Below are 21,085 nucleotides of genomic sequence, written 5' to 3'. Positions count from 1 at the left end.
CCAGAGGGCCGTGCTGCTCACTCTCCTCTCCCTTGGAGTCTCCTCCCTCACCCAAGCGTCTGTATCCTCAGTTAGTACTACCAGTAAGCCCTACTGTCTAAGAGCTTATCTTATGTCAAACATGTCTCCCTAATATGCCAGCTGTCTAAGCTCCCTCAGGGACTAATGAGTTGCCCCTACTCTATCCAGTTGTTAATATTCTAATGGTGTTTGGGATTGTGCCTTGCACTTACTTTCTTGAATTCGGGTTCACTGACACCCATGGTTACCGCTTCTTTCTACTCTCACAACTAGACCCCTCCTCTTGCTCCGCCCTCCACTCTACTGTCCTCTTGATGTTTCTCGCCTCCACCTTTTGATGTTACCACTATTCACATTTTACTTCTACTACCCCATTACCCCTTCATTACTCTTCTCCACTCCCATTACTGCTTTCCTCCTCCCACCACAACTACTCTCCTCCTCCCACATTCACTACTTTCACTAGATTCTATTCACTTGTCACACAAACACACCCACTAACACTGCAGACCCACTTTCACTTCCAAATCAATCTCACCTGCTGCAAAAGTCTCCTCTACAGGCTACCTCTCCCGCCTTCCTCCTGCTGGTCTCTTGATCAACCTCCACTGCAGACCTCACCTGAGTAACCCACAGTTCCTGTTTCCTGTCCCCTGCATACATCTCCCCCTTTGTTCTGATTAGCAAGCTTACCCTAGACAGTCCTGTTCAATCTTCCCCTTCTGGGATGTGTCTGGGGAAGTCTTGTAAAGGGAGGGCCAAGCCTGCACACCTTTCCCACAAGGGCTTCCCACAAAATAGAAACACTGGCAGTTCGGGTGGCTTAGCATCCTAGTTCAGGGTTGGAATCTATTCTACTGGCTGACAGGTAAGTTCTATGAGAAATGGGATCCCCTGTATCAGTCCCGGATGAATTAGCGTGTTTGATACTTGTTTTTGGTCGTTGATCGCTTCTGGTGATGTTATGTGGTGCTGTTGCCTGCTACATCCGACCCCAGCTTTCTCCTCTGCCTCTCTGACCACTCGTTTGACTCCACCAGCAGCGCAGAGCTGTGGAGATGATGCAGTCTTTCTATGTGCGTGGCACTCGCTGCACAGCTGACCTCCACTGTATTTGGGTGATGATGGGGCCACCTCTTCATGGTTGTGATAAACCGGTGAAGGGCAACAACTTGGACGCCTTTCACGAATTCCCTCCGGGCTGGATAAGTTCCTATAAAAATCATAAATATGCTGGCGGGTACAGTGTTTGGCATGAGATGAAAGTGGCCTAGATGTTTCTCCACTCATCTCCTGGTACTACCCGTCTTCTCCTTTCATCTCCTCTCACTCTCATTCTTCTCTCCCCAGCTCCTGATCTTCCTCCTCCCCTATTTTCCTCGCCTTTCCCCCAATCCTATCCCCAACTCCTGGCTCCTGCTCCTTCTGCTCACTCCTCCAGACAACTTCACACCCACACATTTATGCCAGAGATCCTGTCTATATATGGCCCTGGCCCTGTCTCTCCAACCTGCACCCTAACATGCTTGTGATGTGCCTCCTCACAATCGTTGTAATCTAATTTGTTAGATGTGTTTGTTCCAAGTCATGGAAATCGGAACTTACCACATTGAGGCATTTTGCAGAGAGCCACATGGGATGGTGTGGCTATCCAGGGAATCTTCCCCTCGCCGCCCAAGGACCAGCATCCTGGATGATCATCCCAAGGAACAGGAAGGGTCTTTGTCACAGTGAGTAGCCTTCGTGGCATTTGTATGCATCAAATCGGGTCTTGAAGCAGATATTAGATTGCAGCGAAAGCCAATGTATGCTTTTTATTTGTTAAGAAGGGAGGCCCATCTAGAGGGTATTGAATTAGTCCAGCCTTGTGCATACATGTGCTCCAACCACCATGGGGCGGTTGCACCACAGCACCAACCCGTGAATTCCTGCTGAGACTGGCATCTCAGATGGCACCTTGGTTGCATACTTTTGGTAGTGTATGGACTATTTCTCTAGGGAGTGAGGATGGGTGCATATTCAGAATGCTTTTTTGAGTATCTAGGGTTGTGCAAAGACTAGAATTTCAGTTTTAGGATCACTGTGCTTTAGGACGCTTTGCCCATACATTTCCCTAACACATTATCCCACCAAGCTTTCTTACCAAATAAAACAAACGTCACAGTAAAAGAGATGAAAATGATATAGTGGCCATTTGCATTACACGTAAAACCAATAAACCTGTCCTTTAATCCTTCAATGTTTTAAATTAAAACTGCTAATTGCCCAACAAAATGGTACTCCATTTATTGATCACAGAAATCTGAAAGGCTGAATCAGGCACACCAAATGTGATTGATTCTTTCCCAGCCCTGGCAGCCTTTCAGTTGTATCAGCATGCCCTTCAATCTTGCAATTTAATAAAATCCATTTCAGTCATACTTGTTTTGCGACCTGCAGAAGAGAAAAAGACTGAGTCAGGTACAACTGATGAGTTTGACCCAGCCCTATCTCCATCCCAGGAACCACATGACATGAATTCTAGCAATTTTATATTATCCCTATCAGTAGCACTCAAGATATCTCCCTCAGGTGAAGGAACGTTCGGGTCAGAGGCACCTGGCTTCTGGCCGGGTTCTTCAGGTAAGGTGTTTGCAAAGATCTTGCTAAATTAACTTCCTAACTAACCTCTGCCCCACTCAAACTGTGTTTTGTCCAGGATTACCTACAACATCAAATTGCCTTGCTTTGGCTCAGTTGGCAAATCAGGCTGTGGTGCAGATGGGATCACCACTGTATTGTGGGTTTCGTGGACTGTGCCACAGCTTTTGATAAGAGGTAATCGCTCCCGATTAGGGGCCGGGCACAGGGAGTCCATAGGGCCACTTGCAGATGATGAGTGCTCTGTATCAGGACCGCAATCCTAGTGATACTCGACAGCAAAGGGCCCCTTTTCAGATTATAGAGTGACACATGTTGGTTTAAAGCAGAAGCTCTCTTCTGGCTCCTTTGCTATTCAGTCTCTAAACAACTACTGGCTTTGGAAGGAGTCAGGGTCTTTCCTCAAAAACTAGGATAGACTCATATTCAACCATTGGCATATGCAGATGACACTATCCTTCTCCATGTCATCAATTTGGGCTAACAGCATTTGTTTAAAGACTTAGTTATGTTTTGCAAATTAATCCAAATGACTTAACACTACTCACCAAAAACAAACAAAGTGTTGTGGTAAAAGCAAGTCTAAGGCTACGTGGTAAATCAAAGGTAATCCGTTGGAAGTGGTTGATGAATTTCATTATATGAGGGTTCGCTATAGCATAAACTAAAGTGCAATCTTTCGGAGACTATTTGAAATTGACTATTAATAATAATAATTCTTTAATGTGGTATAGGATAAAAATAAATTCAAACTTTACACATATTACAATTTACAGATTACAAAACATTAAACTTAGATCATAAATATACACAGATATATAAAAACATAAGTAAATCTCAAATATAAAAACAGCAACTAAAGGGGAACAGTTACACATCACCTTTCCTTATAGAATTTACAAACAATCATATCGGAGTAGTGACTAAGTTGGAGTTGGAATAAGTATATTTAGGAATAAAGATCAATTTCTGTCTCAGATAGGGTATTCTATATATTCCTTGATCTCCTCAATGTTGGGATAGTTCCAGACCACACTCCAAATCAAGTTCAACCTGTTGCCAGATATTGTAAAGTGCAATGAATAGATGCATATTGCTGGTGTTAGTGCAATAGCGCCAGAAAGACATTTTGCGTATGGTTGCAACATCATGTACGAATTCACCCAAGTAATGTAAAATTGTGTCCTTCAATATCTGGCATTCAGTAAGAAGATGTCTGGCTGTCTCTAGACATTCTAAGGATTTACAGAGGCGGCAAGTACGCTCATCAACCGGGATATTCCCCCATGCACCTCTAATGTACAAAGTAGGCAATTGCTCTAATCTAAACAGGATGATGAAGCGTCTAAGTCTTCTGGAGGGGCAGAGGTATAGGTAGGCTTGAGGTTTCATGAAATTATACAATCTATATTTCACAAAATGATAGGTCTTAAGGTTACTAATGTGTGCAAAATTCTCAAGCCAATCCCAGAGGTCTACTTTTTTTCCTACTGCATTTAAGGTTTCCTTGGTGATAATTGCCCCTTTATGTATCCATCCAATGTCTAAGAAATATTCAGTCATATCTTTATGTAGGGGCGAATTAGTATATTTTTTGGTCACCTCCTGATGGATCACAGTTAATAGGGGGTTAATAGAGCCACCTATCATTTTAAGGTGAAACCCTGCTCTTTTCCTCAGTACCATTGCTTTCAAAGAGGGGAGGCCCAATTCTAGTCTAATCAGGGCCATCGGTACCCCGGGGGGTAACCCTAACATTCGTCTCCAGAACTTGCCCTCCAGCACTTGCAGCCACGCAAGATCCATAGTTTGCAGTGACTCAAGGCCATAGATGATCATGGGGGCAAACACTTGGATGTAAAGATGGCGCGTCCCCCAGAGGGTAAAACCACCCTGCTTATTTGTAAAAGAGGAGATTAGTGAGGTGACTTGCATGGCCCTAGTGATTCGACCCTGTCTACAGAGTGAGTAGTCGCCAATGGGCTCAATTTCGACTCCTAGATAGCGATAAGATGGAGCGTAGGCTATAGGATTTCCATGTACTATCAGATTCATGCGCGATACACTTCTCCTGGTAAATCTTAGCACCTTTGTCTTATCCAGATTAATGGTTAAGCCATTTATCTTGGCATAATCCCATAGGGCAGAGGCAGAACGCCTCAGGCCACCTATGGTATTATCAAAGACAACCAGATCGTCCGCATATGCTAATACTGCGCACGATGCTTCACCTACTTTAGGAGGGCAGTTATCAACCTCGGCTAACACTGCAGGGATGTCGTACACATAGAGATTGTATATCAGGGGTGCTGTGACGCATCCCTGTTTTACCCCACTATCTTGGATCACATTGCGGGTCATGTTTCCTTCCTGATTCAATCTAAGGCACGCCGTAGTATTCTGATGGAGTAATCTCAGATAATATAATAGACCTGATGGGCATCCCAATTTCTCTAGCTTGGCCCATAGCCTCACTCGGGGGATGGAGTCAAATGCGGCCTTAAAATCAATATACAAGGCGTACAACGGTGGCTGCCCCTTACTTAGTGCCCGTGTACGGAGTATATCCATGACCAAAAGGTTATGTGAGGTGGAAAAGTCCCGCCTAAAGCCGCATTGAAATCTGCTGAGTATTTTATAATTTTCTACCCATTTCTGCATCTCACCAAGCAATAGTGAGGCAAACAGTTTACCTGAGATATCCAGCATAGATAGAAGCCTGTAGTTATTAGGGTCAGTACGACTTCCTTTTTTAAATACAGGAATTAGAATGGCTGTTTGCCAGGACTGGGGAATAATCCCCTGCTCTAAGATCTTGTTGAAGAGTAGTGAGAACAAGTCAGCCCAGAATAAAGGATGACTCTTGATCACTACGTTAGCTAGCCCGTTGGGTCCAGGGGCCCTAGAGGACTGAAGAGCAGCTATATTATTCTGTATTGCCTTAGCTGAGACATCGAAAGGCAGCTGGGTAGGGGCCTTCTCCGAAGATCTATTCAAGGTTTCCACTCCTCCTGAGTTTCGGCCTAATAAGTATTTTTCCCATGTCTCCTTACTTATTGGATTAATTAAGGGGCCTTTGGCCTTCTCTCTGTTCTCATTTAGGAGTGACCAAATGCCGCGGGAGTTTCTAGAGCAGATAGTTTGTACCAACTGCTGGTGTCTAAGGTTTTTCTCTGTTATCTTAATGTTCTTAATCTCTGCTCTGTATCGATTTTTGATTTTTCTTAATTTCTCGCGGTACAGGGCCCTAGATAGGTTCATAAATTTCAGACCTCGAATATCCGCTCTTAATCCTCTCTTAGCATCCCTGATTTCTCTATTGAACGGAAGTATAACCCCCCCTGTTTTTAGCATATGTCTCTTATTAGCCGTGGCATGCTGACCTGAAAACCTAGTGATCCAATCTTCAATCTCATTTATCGTCATAAGTTTGAAGTCACAGAAGCCTAGAGCTGAAATAGGTTCAAGAGCTTCAGTGGCCAATGTTACGTTTCTCTCGGACCACACTATTCTGGATCCTGCGCAGTTGACTTGGATGCTACCCATGTTCAAAGGCGCGGAGGTAGGGCTGGGGATGCAAAATGTGCACTGCAGCGACGCATGGTTGCTCCATACATTAGGCTTCACGGACATGTTGACTACTCTAGACTGCAGCTCAGGGCACATAAATATGTAATCTAATGTGCTAGATGATGATCCATTAGACCAGGTGTGTTTCCCCGGCCGATCTCCCAAAGTACGGCCATTAATCATAGCCATATCCCATGCTCCAAGCAATTGCAGGCAGCCTAATCCTTCAGCCTCCCTCTTTCCATGGGTCATTGAACACCTTGCACTGAGATCAGGATTAGAGGATATGAGTGTTTCATCTATCATCTGACAGTTGAAATCCCCCATGACCACCACAGCGACATTGCCCATTCTCAGCCACCAAGAGGACAGTAAGTCCTGTATTGCCTCTTGAAGTGAGTCACGAACCAGCTCTCCTGGGGGGTTATAAAGATTAATTAGTAGGAACCTTCCCAAACCATTTTCATCATAATATTCTGCTTCTACTGCCAAAAGCTGCTCTTCGGCTTTACACTGAATCTTGCGGGACGTGATCGTATTCACTACCCCAGTTAGTAAGCCACCATATGGGCGACCCTTACTACCCCGTTTAGCCACCGATTGATGCATAACAAAACCATCCAGTAATAACGGGTCCAGAGACCATGCCTCTTGGAGACAAATGCAGCTATATTGAGACAGTAGGTCTACAGAGCCCTCCAACCTCTGCAGTTCCAGGAAAGTAATGACAAGCATCAATGGTTCTTTATCAGTTGCGGAATGGATTCTAGAAGCGACTTCAGCACTTGCTGTATTTCAGCTAGAGCAGGGTTTTCCCCTCCTCCAGATTTAAGCATATTAGCCGCAGGAACCGTTGTCATGGTATCTACTGGTTCAGGCAAAAGAACCTTCTCCAGTGGGTCCACATCAATATCAATGTCCACAGCTAACAGATCTTCTTTGTATTTTCTAATGAAAGCCGCCGTGGTCGGGAAAGTGCAATGTATAGCAGAGACGTTGGGATTTGGGCCCTCCAGGGGTTCAATGAATATAAAATCCTCAGATTGTAAAACACGGAGTTGAGGTATATGATATAGTCTTGCTAGTAACTCTGAGCGTGCTAGCCAGGGATTTTTGCCACTGGGATACAGGTTCTTGATGAAGCAAATCTGATTCGTGTTTATATCATTCACTGACCTCTTCTGGTGCAATGATGGGGGCTCAACAACTTCTTCTAGCGCCCGTAACTCAGGGATATGCTCCAGCTGTATATGCATACTGGATTCCAGATCAGGCTCAGAAAACTTCACAGATACTTCATTGACGTCCACTCCAGGGGGCTTCTCTTCGGGTATCAACCAGTCTGATAGAGGGCCCTTTGCCTTGGCCGCCCTTTGGGTTGCTCTCACCATTCTTTTCCTGGCCTTTTTTGATCGAGTCTCAGGTGCTGGATTAGGACCTGCTATAGGCGGTTGGGCACATTTTGCAGCTGACTTATTTTTCAGTGCCTTTTTTGCCAATCTACGCTGTTTCCGTGTGGGAGGGGACCAGGGACTATGCTCCCGCTCCTGATCGTCAACCTTCTCGGAGATTATCTCCATTATACTATTGCTGTTAGGTACATGTTGCACCTCGCCCTCTTCCATCACCACTTCCTGCTCGTCAATCTCCTCGGCTATATGCAATGCAGCTGATAGATTAGTTTCTGCCTCTTCTCGAGGGAGGCCCTTAGGACCTAATGCCATGGTGATGGAGTTAGTATTGGCCAGGATACGCCCCAACATCTGTAGGAGTATCTTAAGGGCAAATTGCAAAGCAGCCACCGATGATTGGAGCTCAGTTATCTTTACTGAGCTAGGGTGTTGTTCGATATTATCTTCAATCTCATTATCGGGTTCATCCTCCATCGATGCCATTACTAAATTAGGAGAAGCAGACAAGCGTCCGCTGCTTCCCACAGCATTATGCTCCCCCGTAATGCTATTCATGCTGTTTTCTTTCAAGGATGTTATACCACTAGATAGCCTCAGGGGAGTTTGTGCCCGCATCCCTCTCTGTATAGTCAGACAGAGATCTAGTAGGGAATTGTTGTCTATGTCATCGAAATTGGTGGTATTTAAAGAAATGCCATCATTATGTATCAGTGTTGCCGTTTCCTCGATCACAGTGGAATTGGTGACCAGGGGATTATTTACAGGAAAAAACTCAGTTATAGCCCCTTGCGCCAGCGGCAAAGCATATTTGTCATTCTTTTTAGCTTTACCCCCTTTCTTATGGGACTCCTTAGGTTCCTTTATGGGTTGAGACTTATTTTTGCGTAGATTATATATCGAGTGGGAAGCTCTTCTACCCCGCTGCATGTCTACGTTGTCACTCACTTCGATTCAGAGTCCAGAGAGTATGGATCAATTCAGACAGGGGTGGTGAAGTGGGCTGGTGTTGATATGCAGAGATAATTCCCCTTATTCTGCACTGGTGAGATGGATGGATTTCTCACCTTTCCCTGAGACCCCCCCTTACCAATATAATGTACCGGGGAGCTTTAAGAGCCCGGATCAAAGGCCGAAACCCACAGTCTCTGGGAAATACTAACAGGTTCCCCTTCTTCTTCAATTCAGCTCCAGCTTACTTCCAAGGTAAAAGGTCAGGTGGCCAGGCCGGAGGAGGGTGTGCCTATTCCCAGCACTGCAGCCACATTTAAGGGGGACTCACTGCCTCTTCTGATCCCTGCCACCCTCCTCCTATCAGGGAGAGAAGCCCACCGGGGTAGAGGCACCCAGTGATTATATACTCTCACGCTTATTTATGAAGTGGGCACTGCTGAGGCCAATCCAGGCCGTGCCCAACTCTTTCAGGGGGGCTCCTTGCAATAGTGGAGCCAGTCACCAGGTACCCCAGCAGCTAGCTACGTACTGTGACCGGGTAGGCTGTAGGGAACAAGTGCCGCAGGGAGCCGCAGAAGCCGCCGCGCCATGCTGCGCAATATTTACATCAAACGAAGAGATTTCGTGTCTCAGTGCGGCGCGGCTCAGCGGTAAGCATCCACGCTATTCCGTGCCTCTAGGGCTCTCACCTGCTTCTTGCCTGCACCTGCCTGCACTTCTCCCAACGGCCTGGGCCTCTTCCTGCGGCCTGGGCCTCTCCTTCTCCTTCATCCCTTCCCTCCTTCACCCGCAAGGTTTTCCCCGTCCGCTCGCTCACACACTCAAAACGCCAGTCAGATTTGAGGAAAGGACCCACTGACGTGGGTTTGCGTGTCAAGCCGCACCTCTTACTCCAGCACAACTTCTCATAGGGGCCGCCTCCGACACACTGCCAAAGGAACTAAACAGGAACTAAATTGACTATTGCAACAGATGACACCGACAGGCTTTAATGGCACAAATGGAGGTTTCTTAAATATTCCACTACCGAGAGCCTTTAAGGCCAAGCTGCTTCCACAATATTACATGAACAGAAATGTGCTATTATGTCTCTGGTGGGGAACCTCAATACAGCTAATTAGATTGCAACAGCCAATTATATCAATGTTCTATTAGCCTTATTGAGCTATATGTCATATTGTGACAGGCTCTGGCTTTATATCTTTGTCTGCCTTAAATATCCATGATAAGTTCTCTAAAACAACTCATCATGTTTTGGCTATTTTGAAAAATTGAACAATACAAATGTTAACATTTTTAAAAGGAGCTGCATAAGGTGTTTATCCATGGGATATGGGGAGACACCGTTGCTCACTGAAAACTACACATTCAGCATGTGGGAAAAAAAGTATCTAAAGCCCCTTTAAAAAAGGGCATTGCATTTCATGAAGTTGGGACCCTGGAAGTTCTAGGAACTCAGAATCAGAACCCTAAAGAGTAAAGGATATGTCAGCTCTGTAATTTCCATAATTAAACTTTAAAGCATGTATTAATATCACGCCCCATATCAAGGTAAGACAAATATATCTGATGATGCAATAGTGGAAGGTGGGCAAAGCGAGTCCAGGGAATTCGTCTTGGTAGTATTGGACTTCTGGCAATTGATCCAGTGTAAAATAGATACCTTAAGGAGCCCCACCTGATTAATACCTGCACAGTGGGCAACACAGACAATTCATAGAAGGGACTAGGCACTGCTCAATTTAGTTTAAGGGCACAATACCTCACCATATACATTGAATGCATTATAAATTCATTGATTGGACATGAATTATTTGGGAAAATATAATTCTAAGTGGGTGGGGCAGGATTGTTGTTTACTAGGTGCTCCCAGATATATCTGCCAACACTCCACAAATATCTATAAACTGTGTTTTATAGTAATGCGGATTTGATCATATATTAAACATTTTGTACACACATTTGAGAATGTTTGAAATGTTGTAACTGGACTTATGGAACGTATTTATGGTTTGAATAACACTAATATAAATAGCACTAGTAGGTGTAAAGGTTTGTGAGAAGAATCCCCAGGTGCAAATCTCACGATGGGGGAGCCACAGCTCGCAGGCTCTTGAGCATCAAATTGTTGTGAAATCTGAGGTCAAGAATTCTGGTCACCAGACTCATTCTACAGGAGTAGTAAAGGCAGTGAACTGAAGTTCTCTTCTACCCTGCCACTACTATACCCCCACCCCTTTCCCCCTTCTTCTATATCTCTTTCAGTACTGCAATCTTGGTCTTTACTTATCCTTTTCTCTCCGCATTTCTACTATTTTGTGGTATTGTCGTTCCCATCTCTTTAATATTCGTAAAGCCTGCTTTTTTTTCTGACCTTTGGCGTCACCAAACTCCTGATCTCATCTCTTATTTTCTCTCGCCTTTTTTACTGTTCTTCTACTCTCTTTTGTCTTCCTCTTTGCCGTTTGACCCCTCTTAAATCCATTTGTAATGCTTCTATACGTCTTCTCTACCAGTTATACCCTCACGACTCCATTTCACAATCTCTGTCCCTGCTTGGCTGGCTGACATTCTCCTGCCGGCTCAAATTCAATTTCCTTTGTATGGTGTTCCAAACCCACCACAATCTGGCTCCCACTTATCTATCATTCTTGGTGTTCTTCTATATCCCCACTCGCTCACCTGTTCTCAATCCCAGTACTTGCTATCAGTCCATTTCCCCCCTTGTGCCCAATCCCGATTCCGTTCATTCTCTCCTCTTGCTCCCTCTCATTGGCATTCTCCACCCTCCCACCTTAGTTTTACTACTTCTTAGCCTGCATTCTGTACTTCACTAAAGACCTATCTTCTTCAGTGCCAACGCTCTACCTGGAATTGTTTTGTAACCTAACTAATCTTCACTTAATTGTACCCAATTCGTTGCCTGGAAATAATTCGGAATCCAATAAATTTTCATTTATTGTACTGTAACCTTTTTATGCACAGCGTTTTGGCGGAAAGCGCTCAATAAATGCCAAATAAATACAAAAAAACATATACAAAAATCCTCATTTTATTTATTAGCTGACAAGTCAAGACCGGATTTCTGCAAGATCCACAACAATAACCCTCTCCAAATGCTTTGCAGCCTTTAATGGTCTATAACCCAATAAATGGCAACTTGTTGAGCTGGGGCATGCCCAACATGTAAAGATCAAAGTGTGGGGCTTCGTGATTTGACATCTATATGCCTGATTCCACCATGGCCTGTGCCCCATTCACCATGCAACATAAGATTCAAACTGAGCTACTAGTCCTTTCTGCCCTGAGCAAAAAAAGGCATGCCACCAAAGACCCTTAGATGTGCCCATGTTGTCTCCTTAGCTTATCGGACATTTCTGAATGTTCTATAAACAAGCACTGGCAATGGTAACATCTTGGCTGATGAATTGTAAATACACTAGTTTAATCCTTTGACTTCTTCACTTCCACTCAGAGCTCAATCAGTGGACACCTTCAGTAAGGTGATGTCTATAGCAGACATACAACATGTCTGTACACACAACTTCAGTTCACATACCAAGTTATTCTCCTTTTTCCACCAGGCCGTCAATAGATTTCCTGTTATACTTTACTTTTCTCACCTGGGACTACATCTACAGATCCCTGACAGATCCAGCTAGGTCACACGGGTAGGGGAGGGGTCGGGGGGTTGCATTCCAGAGGGAATCCAGCATCTATCTTGATCTCTCACTATTGACGCGCCTGTTATGCAGATGGGATCCAGCCTGATTAAGTCCCTCCCTCACTAGTTACAAGCTAGGCAATACATGACAAATCTATTAATTGGAAAACATGGTTAGCTCGCCTTAGCGGAGTTCAGATGTTGGTGATTGGTCTTCTACAGCCATTTCAAACATTTTGGTTATCGTCCCTCATGAGCACCCACGAACGTGTGCCGAATCCCCAACTGAGAACCATATTAAACACAGGAGACATGCCAGTTCAAAGTGAAGTGAGCGTCTGCAAAGGTACTGCATCTGGCAAAACATACAGAGATTCAGCTGTTACTTACATATTCTGAATTACAGATTGCTCAATACTTACAGATTCTTCACAAAATCTTACACAGACCACTCCCCTGAAAAGGCAGGGATCTGCAACCTTAAGCTCTGCAGATGTTTTGGACAACAACTCTCATCATCCCTGGCATTGTCAATCGTGAGGGATCATGGGAATTGTAGTCCAAAGCATCTGCGTGCCACAGGTTGCAAACCCATGTCATAAGGCAACATGTTATTGTTGTTTGCTGGCTGTTTATAGGAATAAGAACCACTTACCATCACTAATTTTCCTCATATCTTGGCAGTTCTGAACACTGTTGATCATCTCTACCAGCATTTCTTTTTCTTGTTCCATCGCCGATGCTGAATCCCGCAAAGCTTCAACCCTGAATTAGAGACGTAATACAAATACATATATTAAAAAGACTTCAATAGCATGGACTTATTTCCAAAAATAAAACATTGCACGACTGTAGTAAAATGACCTTTTTGTTCTCATTGACTTGGAGCACATCGAGTGTATCTTTGATTAACAGACCAAACACAGCATATGCAGCAGAAAAGACATTGATCCTCATTGCGAGTATGGCGGTATCCGTATAAAAATGTGATAGCTTAAATACCTCTTATGCCCTCTAATCACGAGTTGGGATATGTGATGAATCTGGCGATGGAAACACTCCTTTCCCGGGGAAAGTGTTTCTTCTTGTGGCCAGGGAAAGGCAGAAGCTACCTGATCCTGACCCTGGGGGTGGCTATTTGAGGGAGAACTACATGGGGGGTGGGGGCAAGGAGGAAGACAACCCTCATGGGTGTGGAAAGACATTGCCAGATGGGACATGGAATCCCCCTTTCACTTTTAACATGGACTAACCCTCCCCACCCCACCCCACCCCACATGCTCTAACCACTATTTTGCCTCCCCTTTTGAAACTCCTAATAGGTTTCATTCTGGAGTTAGTGAACCCTATATAGTGAAGGGGAGGGAAAGACACCCATCCACCCATGAAAATCTAAACTAATGAGATCTGAAACTACTAAAATATATTCATCTGATGTCCTCTCCTCTAAGTATACTAATGATAGCTCTGTTAAGAAGGCTCAACTTAACCTATCAGCCAACCATAGTATTTTTCCCCAACAGTACTGAGACAATGTCACGACCCTCAGCCCTGATCCCCACTGGCAAGCCCATTGGCCAGGTGGAATCAGGACTCGGATCTCAAATAAGGCCTGGCATCCACGTCTCAGGCCCTCTTGGGGCCAGTCCTGGCGCCTTTGGCGCCAGGCTCCTGCTGAGTGAAAGACATCTGCTCAGGGAACTACTTTATTTAGGCTTTCATCTAACATGGAGGCATCCACATAGCTTAACCCTGCTATTATCCAAAACCGGAACTAGATTTCTGTATCGCTAAGACTCCCAAAACAGCAGTATCTACCCTAGGAGTAACTAATACCTTGCCACATGAATACCACGATTTTCAGGACGTATTCCAAAAGGAGCAGGCTAACACATTGCCGCCGCACAGGCCATAAGACTGTCAGACTGACCTTGTTCCTGGTGCACAAATCCCTTGCAGCAGGATTAACGCTCTCACCGAACCAGAAAACCTTCAATTAAAATCCTATTTAGACCAGTACCTTGCAAACGGATTTATCCGTCCATCAAAGTCCCCGGCAGCCAGTCTTTTGTTCTTTGTACCGAAAACAGAAGGGGACCTGAGAACCTGTATTGATTACTGCGCAATAAACCAGATCACCATGAAGAACCGCTACCATTTGCCACTTATCCCTGAAATGCTGGACCAAGTCAAAGATGCCCAGATTTATACCAAATTGGACCTTCGAGGAGCGTACCACTTGGTCCGAGTCAGAAGCGGAGATGAGTGGAAAACCGCTTTCTGTACCAAATATGGCTTGTATGAATATCAAGTCATGCCTTTCGGGTTGTGCAACGCTCTTGCAGCGTTTCAATATTTCATGAATGACGTCTTAAGAGAATTGATTGACTTTTGCGCCTTAGTGTACACAGACGACATCTTCGTGTACTCAGCCTCGAAACAAGATCATGTCAGGCACGTTCGTTCAGTCCTCACCAAGCTCTGTTAACATTGCTTATATGCAAAGCTTGAGAAATGCTTTTTTTCACGTCACTGAAATAGTTTCTTGGTTTCATTCTTACGCCAGGAGAATGGGCGTACACAAAGTAGATGCCATTCTAAAATGGCCATCACCAATGTCTCTGAAAGGGATATAGAGCATGCTGGGCTTTGTGAACTTCTCCCGCCGGTTTATCCCAGACTTCTCTCGGGTTGTGCACCCGATCACCATACTGCTACGAAAGAACAATAAAAGGTTTTCTTGGACCGAAGAAGTGGAAAAAGCTTTCCAGGAACTGAAACGAAGATTTATCTCCATCCCAATCCTGCGACATCCTCGTCCAGACCTCCCTTATGTTGTGGAAACTGATGCTTCCAGTATGGCAATGGGAGCTGTCCTTTCACAGAGGGAACCAGAAACTGGCCAGCTGCATCCTGTGGCCTTCTGGTCAAAAAGGTTCTCACCTCCGGAGATTAATTACGCCATCACGGACAAAGAACCCCTGGCCCTCAAATCCGCTTTCAAAGCATGGCGACACTATCTTCTGGGGGCTAGACACACAATTACAGTCATCACAGACCACCGAAACATGCAATATCTCAAAACAGCCGAGGCCCAGACCTCGTGCCAGTTGCAGTGGGCCCTTTTCTTCGCCGAATATGACTATGTAATCACGTTTCGACGAGGAATCAAGAATGAAAAGGCTGATGCCTTATCTCGTATGGGCGTCAATTAAATGGTATATACAACCCCAGACCCGCTACCCATCATACCTGAAGACAAACTCTTGGGTATCACGACAGCCTTAACAAAAGCAGAATTACGAAACGAAATTCGACAGGTGATGGACCCTGATGCCTTCCTCGCATGGCAAACTCAAGGAGAACAATATTGCATCAAGGATCAATTGCCCTTCTTTAAAGACCGGCTATATGTACCCAAGAAGGAATTACAACAGCATATTATTTCAGATTATCATGACTCTCTGATCGAAGGACACCCTGGGATCGCCAAAACCTTAGCTAAAGTGAAACAGAACTTTTGATGGCCTACCTGGCGTAAGGACGTCGTCCAGTATATTCAGTCTTGCGGTGTCTGCGCACAAAATAAATCACAAAAACAAAAACCATCGGGTCTCCTACAACCATTGGACATTCCTCCCGCTCCATGGCACACTCTTTGCCTTAACTTCATCACTGATCTGTCTCTCAGTCAAGGGTTTAACATCATTCTTGTAGTCGTGGACTTATTCTCTAAAATGGCACACTTTATTCCTCTCAAAGGCCTCCCAGACGCATCCACCTTAGCAAAAGTGTTTCTGGAGAACATTGTTAAGCTACATGGCTTCCCATCAGTTCTGGTCTCTGATCGAGGCAGCCAGTTTGTATCCAACTTTTGGAGAAAATGTTGTGCAATGGCGCAGCTTGACGTCCGGTTATCTACCAGTCACCATCCCCAAATAGACGGCCAAACCGAGAGGACCAATCAGACCCTCGAGCAGTATTTATGGTGCATGCTGCACCATGAATTAAGAGATTGGAAAGACTTACTTTGGATAGCCGAGTATGCATACAACAATTCCGTACATTCTAGCACAGGACAAACACCTTTTTACACCCTCTATGGCAGGCATCCATGTACCTCGGAACTCGACCTTCCAGCCAGCTTGGAAAGGAAATGCCTGCAGTAAAGACTCTCTACACAACCATCACTCAGACTTTCAGAAAGGCAAAAGAACATCTCATTTTTGCTAAAGAAAAGCAAAAGCACTTTGCCGACCAACATCGGAAAAAGGCCCCAGACTATCAAGTGGGAGACAAGGTTTGGTTAGCCGCTAAATTTGTACCCATCAAAGGGACCCAGATCTTCCATCCATGATACTTAGGACCCTATACCATCAAGGCAATTATCAACCCGGCAGCTGTCAAATTGGACTTACCACCTAATCTACAAATCCATCCAGTATTTCATGTGTCCCTTTTAAAACCAATGCAAACCGGTACACAAATTGAGACACCACCAAAACCCATACTTATTAATGGAGAACCTGAATTCGAAGTCAAAGGCATCCTGGACTCTAAATACTCTAGAGCCAAGTTATATTATCTCGTTGACTGGAAGGGATTTGGACCCCAAGATAGATCCTAGGAGCCCAGTGAGAACATCCACGCACCACGTCTGATCAGGAAGTTTCATCGGAACTTCCCAACTAAACCTGGACCAGACAGGAGAAACACCATGGGAAGGGCTTGGGGGGGGGGGTGCTGTCACGACCCTCAGCCCTGATCCACACTGGCAAGCCCATTGGCCAGGTGGAATCAGGACTTGGATCTCAAATAAGGCCTGGCATCCACATCTCAGGCCCTCTTGGGGCCACTCCTGGCACCTTTGGTGCCAGGCTCATGCACAGTGAAAGACATCTGCTCATGGAACTACTTTATTTAGGGTTTCATCTAACATGGAGGCATCCACATAGCTTGATTCCTAAGAACCAAGCTATGCGGTATAGTGTTTTGGGTGTGGTGGCCTAGGGACTACTTTACCTGGACTACTTTGCAGAGGCTATTTAAACCACACCCGAACAAGACAACACGCTTCACGTTACTTTGCAGCTAGCAAGGTGACGCTCACCGTGTCCAGTTTACTCACGAGCCTGGGAAATCAGAACATGCAGAAAGACAAAAGAACATCGTTAGCAGCAGCATCTTACCTCCGATCTCCATCCTTCACTGCTCGCAGCTCCTGGGTAGCTCCATTGGATCTGCGCTTCGCCCGGACCAAAGGACCTGAAAAAGGAAGAAAAGACATCATTAAGGAGGTATTAGAGACATTTCAACCACAAATTGCTTAAAAGACTTACCTGGCTGATCGCCTTTTCGGCCGACATTGCTCTGGGAATCCACACGTGCTGGGAGCACACCGCAACCTACGAAAAGGAGAAAACACAGGTCAGCGAATACAAGACATTGCGGTGCTGGCAAAGCACTCACTTACCGCATCATATCGCTTATTGTGCGCCTTCATTTACCGGCGAGGCCCAGTTTAGCCAGTTCGCCACACGGACGCTCCGCACACCTAAGGGAGATAAAAAGAGACATTATCAAACAGAGAAAGGCATGCAAGAATAACAACTCAATAAACAGCAATAAGACCTACCTGAAAGACATTACTTGGGCCGCTGTCAGTGAAGTAACTGGACCGCACACGCCCACGAAAGACAATGCGCCCCTGCCCAGAAAGCAGGACAGAGAGCACGCCATCTTCTACAAAAAGGCGAGAAGAGGGCCCAGAGGGGCTGAAGTCACACGGGAGGTGGGGGGGGGGAAACTTACCTTGGTCGGCCAGTCCTAAACACAGTGCTTCTGTATTTGCAGGCAGAACTTCCACCAAGAACCATTCCAGTGAATCACTGAGAGGATACCAGCGACCAACTGGCTGGGTGGTGTCCCCGTGGATACCAGGTGAGCGTAACAGACGAGGAGGACCCAAAAACCAACACAGCGGTTTAGTCTATGGAAACTGTTCGGTAAGGCCGGGAAATTTAAATCTGCCACAACTGACAGACCAGAGAGAGGGATCTGCGTGAAATTACTGAGTTGAAAAGTCCAACCACCAAAAGTAAGGTTTTTTATTTGTTTTCATCCATTGTTTCGTAAATATATGTGGGGGGAGACCCCCCACAGCCTCCCACCTTACACCTAAACATTTTTATTAACTTTACCCCCATCCCCCAACATATACATACGCAAATAAATTGGGGTCGGACTTTTGGTGGTAGGGCTTTTCTACTAGGTAGGTAATTTTGTCCTAACCCAGAGAGGCAGAAACCGACTGAGCTGGTGACTGGTGCTGCCGCTGATAAGAATGCTGAACACAAGCAAAACAAATGGAGAACGATTGTGGCTACACAAGATGTTTGCGGGAAAAGCAGAGCAAAGGAATCCCACTGCTCGATTGCCAACAGCAGTGGGAGCCATACGCTGCAGGAAGAGGCAACATGAGGGCTGCTTGGCTGAAAGGACGTACACTAAGTCAGCGAACCTGAGAAAACAGAGAAACAGAGACGTTTGAGGCACAAAAGATATCTAGTAAGTCCAGGGAAGCCGAATGGTTTACTAGAGCGCTGCAGTGAATTCTGTGTTACCGTAGTAGCGTGAGGAAGGCAAAGCAAGACCTTTGAGGAAATTGGCATCTTTGCGAATCATACTGAGAAAGGATAGGCGACCCACAGCATGAAAAAATGAGTTCATGTGAATAATGGTGAAAAGGGGGCAGTAACCCAAAACATGAATGAAAGTGTTACGATCTTTGATAAAAGGGGGTCAGAGACCCAATACTGGACAAATATAACATTGTGGATAAAAGAACGAACAATTGGAGAGGACAAAAGCCCTGGCAGGTTAGTGAACCAAGCAAACAGTGAGACTGGACTCACACACATAGGAGTGAGAAAGAAAGCAAACTTGCATTTATGACACAGTGATATCCTGGCAGGAGAGTAAACCAGGAGTGAGAAAGAAAGCAAACTTGAACCATGTGAAATAGCAACATCCTGGCAGGAGAGTATACCAAGAGTGAAAAGCAAAATAAACCTGGGAAAGTACATGTGTAAGCGGGTATTGAAGGGAGGTAGCATACCCCTTTTTGGAGGATCAATGAGAAAACCACAAATATCCTGGTAGGGGAGTATACCAGGCGTTTCAAAAGTAATAATCAGTGGAGAATGGAAGAACGTAACCCTTTGAACCTCATGGAATACAAAATATGAGAAAGTGAATGTGAACTAGGATTGAATGACTTTTTGATTACCAGAGGAAATCTAGGGGAAGCAAAAACCCCTTTACAGGTGGAACTTAGTTATTCTTTTTCCTTTCTGCACAGTGTGTAGTTGTGTTTCGGAACTTGGAAAGAAAGCTATGAGTGATATCTTATGTGAATCTCCTTGTGCATGTTATATTGAGCTTAGAGTGTAACGGTCAGTTTAGGGTTTGGACACAGGACGGAGGATGCATTTTTTTTTGTTTAATATCCTGACATTCATTTTTTTGAGGCTGGGACACCCCTCTTAGAAGTAGAGACAGACAGGATTTCCCCCAAACCTCTTATTCTTTTTGATAAATAAAAGTCTTTAACCAATACCCAAATTGCCACTGTTATGTTATGCCTGCATATATTAAGCGCAACCTACACTAGCTAGGGCATCATGGTGCTGAAGGTAAAGAGAGTAGAGGTCAAAGAAACTATAAACAGAAAAAAAACAATCACAAAGAAAACAAAAAAGTCTTCAAAGCGCGACGGAATGATAGCTAGTCAATAATAGCCCACAAAAAAAGTGGGGACAAATTCCAAATAAGAGCCTCTGCCACAAAAAAGAGCGTCCTCTAACACAGCGAATGAATTGGGGGACAAGCAGCTGCAAGGCAGAAGAACAACGTAAAGAACTGGAGGGGACATAATTTACGAATTTTGCCTGAAGATATTCTGGCCCGGTTTTATAAAAGGCCTGATGCACCAAGCAGAGGGCTTTAAAGTGCACCCGTTTAGCCACGGGAAGCCAGTGCAGGGTATAAAGAATGGCAGACATAAAAAGAAAACGGGTAGCACCCATGGCCAGCCTGGCTGCCAAATTTTGAAGGACTTGTAGCCGTTGCAACACGAAGCCAGGCTGTCCCAAGTAGAGTGAGTTGCATTAATCCAATGAGCCTGCCATGAGGAAGGACACAACTAATGGCCAGAACAGGTCAGGAAGATAGGGCAAGTTCATGCGCAGAATGTGCAATTTTAAATGAACAGCTTGGCAGATAGCACTAACCTGGGCCTGCATCGAAAGCGATGCAGAAAGCTTCACGTCCAGGTTTTTAACAACAGCAAACGAGGTAGGTAAAGGGTCGAGTTCCGTAGGCCAAAAAGCAGAGGACCAGCCTGAAAATTCAGCAGTGGTCCCTGCAATCAGGATCTCCGTTTTATCTCCATTAAGGCGAAGCCAGTTCTTACCCATCCACACATGGACATCTGACAGGCACTTAAAACACCGCTCAGCCGTAGCAAGAAGAGAAAGTTTAAGCCGCATCAAGATTTGAGTATCATCGGCATAGGAGAAGAACCGAAACCCAAAAGAGTGAATGAGATTGACCAAAGGCTGGATATGAAAATAGACATAAGCCAGTCAAGGAACGCGCCAGTAATCCCAGCTAATGACAACCTCTCAAGGAGGATGCCATGGTCCACAGTGCCAAAGGCGGCAGAGAGGTCCAGCAGGATCAGGGCACCAATACCTCTCCTGATCCACAATCTGAGCCAACTCATCCACAGCCGACACCAGGATGGATTCTGTGCCCCTGCCAGGAC

At 45.2% G+C, this 21,085-nt stretch overlaps 1 protein-coding gene across 1 annotated transcript in view; it reads right to left on the bottom strand.

The window, feature by feature from the left end:
• BAG2 (BAG cochaperone 2) overlaps window positions 1–21,085 on the bottom strand; it is a 105,795-nt gene that overhangs the window by 19,425 nt on the left and 65,285 nt on the right. The window contains exon 2 of the mRNA XM_069606177.1: window positions 12,914–13,023. Within this exon, the coding sequence (XP_069462278.1) occupies window positions 12,914–13,023 (110 nt within the window). The remainder of the gene's footprint in view (window positions 1–12,913; window positions 13,024–21,085) is intronic.

Source organism: Ambystoma mexicanum, chromosome 4p (assembly GCF_040938575.1).
Source record: "Ambystoma mexicanum isolate Mex_15411 chromosome 4p, UKY_AmexF1_1, whole genome shotgun sequence".
Taxonomy (NCBI): Eukaryota; Metazoa; Chordata; class Amphibia; order Caudata; family Ambystomatidae; genus Ambystoma; species Ambystoma mexicanum.
This window is presented reverse-complemented; position numbering and strand designations above follow the sequence as displayed.